This window comes from Monopterus albus, unplaced genomic scaffold (assembly GCF_001952655.1).
Source record: "Monopterus albus unplaced genomic scaffold, M_albus_1.0 scaffold34.1, whole genome shotgun sequence".
Lineage (NCBI taxonomy): Eukaryota > Metazoa > Chordata > Actinopteri > Synbranchiformes > Synbranchidae > Monopterus > Monopterus albus.
Window position 1 is genome coordinate 1613518 of NW_018127914.1, and position 2099 is coordinate 1615616.

At 48.7% G+C, this 2099-nt stretch overlaps 1 protein-coding gene across 1 annotated transcript in view; it reads right to left on the reverse strand.

Moving 5' to 3' along the window:
- LOC109958800 (CUB and sushi domain-containing protein 3-like) overlaps window positions 1-1814 on the reverse strand; it is a 314581-nt gene extending 312767 nt beyond the window's left edge. The window contains exon 1 of the mRNA XM_020597718.1: window positions 632-1814. Coding sequence (XP_020453374.1) covers window positions 632-881 — 250 coding nt within the window. The 5' untranslated portion in view covers window positions 882-1814. The remainder of the gene's footprint in view (window positions 1-631) is intronic.
- Window positions 1815-2099: the final 285 nt, after the last annotated feature.

Sequence of the window (2099 nt, forward strand, 5' to 3'; positions counted from 1 at the left end):
GGGGGCGGTCAACACGACATACACCACCATTAGGCTGTGCAACTTCTTTTGACTGAAATACAGTAGTATAAGAATTAACAGGAGTGAGAGTAGATATTTGGGAATAAAATGCTGTGTAAGGCTTGGGCCTCCTCACTATAAAACAACTCACGTTCTCACACACACACGCTCCCGCACGCACTTTGGTATAAGCAGCTCACGTTCGCTGCCACAGCCCAAGAGCTACCGCAAGAATATTTATTGGCTACCAGCTGAATGGCTGTATTGAAGGGAAGGATGGGAGGAAGGAGGAGGAAAGAGAGAGGGAGGGAGGGAGGGAGACGGGGTAGGGGGGAGAGGGCTGAGGAAAGAGGGTGAGAAAGTGTTGCCGGTTGTAATCCCCCTTTTCTCCTTTCCCCTCATCCTCCTTTCAAACTAACAATTTCTACTAACCAACACCTCAGACATCTATCTCCACGCACGTGCGCGCGCAGCACCCTCATTATGACTGCAGTGGGAAAAAACTCGGCACCCAGTCTCACCCAGTCTCACCCAAACCAAGGCTGTGTGGGCTTAAGTGAGGGCGTTTGTCACTGTAGGTGAGTGCGCTTATGAACGGGTGTAAATGCGTGCGTGTCGCATCCCCCCTTACCTTGTGCGCGCAAAGAGAGCGAGCAGAGAACGAGACTCCACAGAAAAAGGCGCATCACCGTCACTCCTTCATCCGTCATCCTCTTGTTCATCCCTCTCAACCTTCTCTTCGTCGTACCCCTCTTCATCCTCCGCTTTGCCGACGAGTGGTGCACGAGGCAGCGTTCCGTGCCGCTGTTAGTAAAATCATCAGCATTAAAACATCTTCCGCGAGTCGAGCGCGAGCCCTCTACGCTCTCACCGGGCCGCATGCTGCTTCACATCCAGAAAACGGAGGGAGAGAGAGTGAGAGAGGAAGAGAGAGAGAGAGAGAGAGAGAGAGAGAGAGGGTGGGAGACCAGTGCGTTGTTTGCTTTCTCCTTTTAACATAGACCAAATAGGTCCTTCATATCTGAAAAACAAATTCAGTCAACATCCACTGAGAGAAAAAGCAGATAAGCTGAGGGGGACCAGGGAGGGCACACAGGTTGTTGCTCCGTCTTTAAATCCACTCTCTGCTGCGTTTTATCGATGCTTGGCGTCAATATCTCACTATTCCCTTCTGTTCCCTTGCAAAAGAGTGATAGAAAGGGAAAACAGCTTCAAATCCACACTTCCTCCAGACCGCATTCCCTCTTCATTTGGAAATATTCATTTTGTGTGCAGGCTCTCTAGCTTTCCCCCTCCTTATGCGCCTCTCCTTCAAGCAGGCGAAACACGCTTGAGTACAGTATGAGTCTCCTGTCGTCCGTTTCACGCGTGTACCTTAAAAAAATCCTCTGCTGTTTCGCTTTCCCTGCTATCTACAAAGACACGAACAGGGATACAGGTTCTATATTTCTTCTCTGGTCGGATAACCCTCCTCTCCTCCTTCTGTCAAACCTCCTTTCCCCCTCTCACAAACAACGGAAAGGAAAAGGTAGCATTTTTTTACTCCTCCTGAAATTAGACAACCACTCATATCATTCTCTCATTTGATTTCTTTTTACATAACCATCAGTCTTCCCTTACCCTGTACCAAACAAGCCAAACCACAGATTGCTCGTTATGTTCAGACAGTCCTCCTTTACTTCTCCCTAGAAGTCCAACGAAGAAAATGTGATATGAAAATCCCTCTTGTGGTCAGACATCAGAGGAGACGTGCATCCTCTCCTCCGCTTGGTGTACACAGGTCTTTCCTCCCGGTGTAGCGCCTGGTGCGTCTCTTCCTTCTCCCCGCCGGTAGAGATGCTGCCTTCAAGTGCTCCCCGTTAGCTCCTGCTTCCATTCACGTGATTTTGGTCGGAAATAATGTCCTAAAATGGGCTCTGCTAAACTAGGTTGTTGGTTGGCTGGATAATGGTTTATTCTGAACATCGGACTACGCAGTGGAGTCTCTGTGAAATCATTTTTCTGGTGCAGTTGGATGACAGGGACAAAAAAAAAAAAGCACATCCACTAGCACTGAGGAATGGGCACTTGCTGAAACTTTACCTATGAAAGTCCAAATT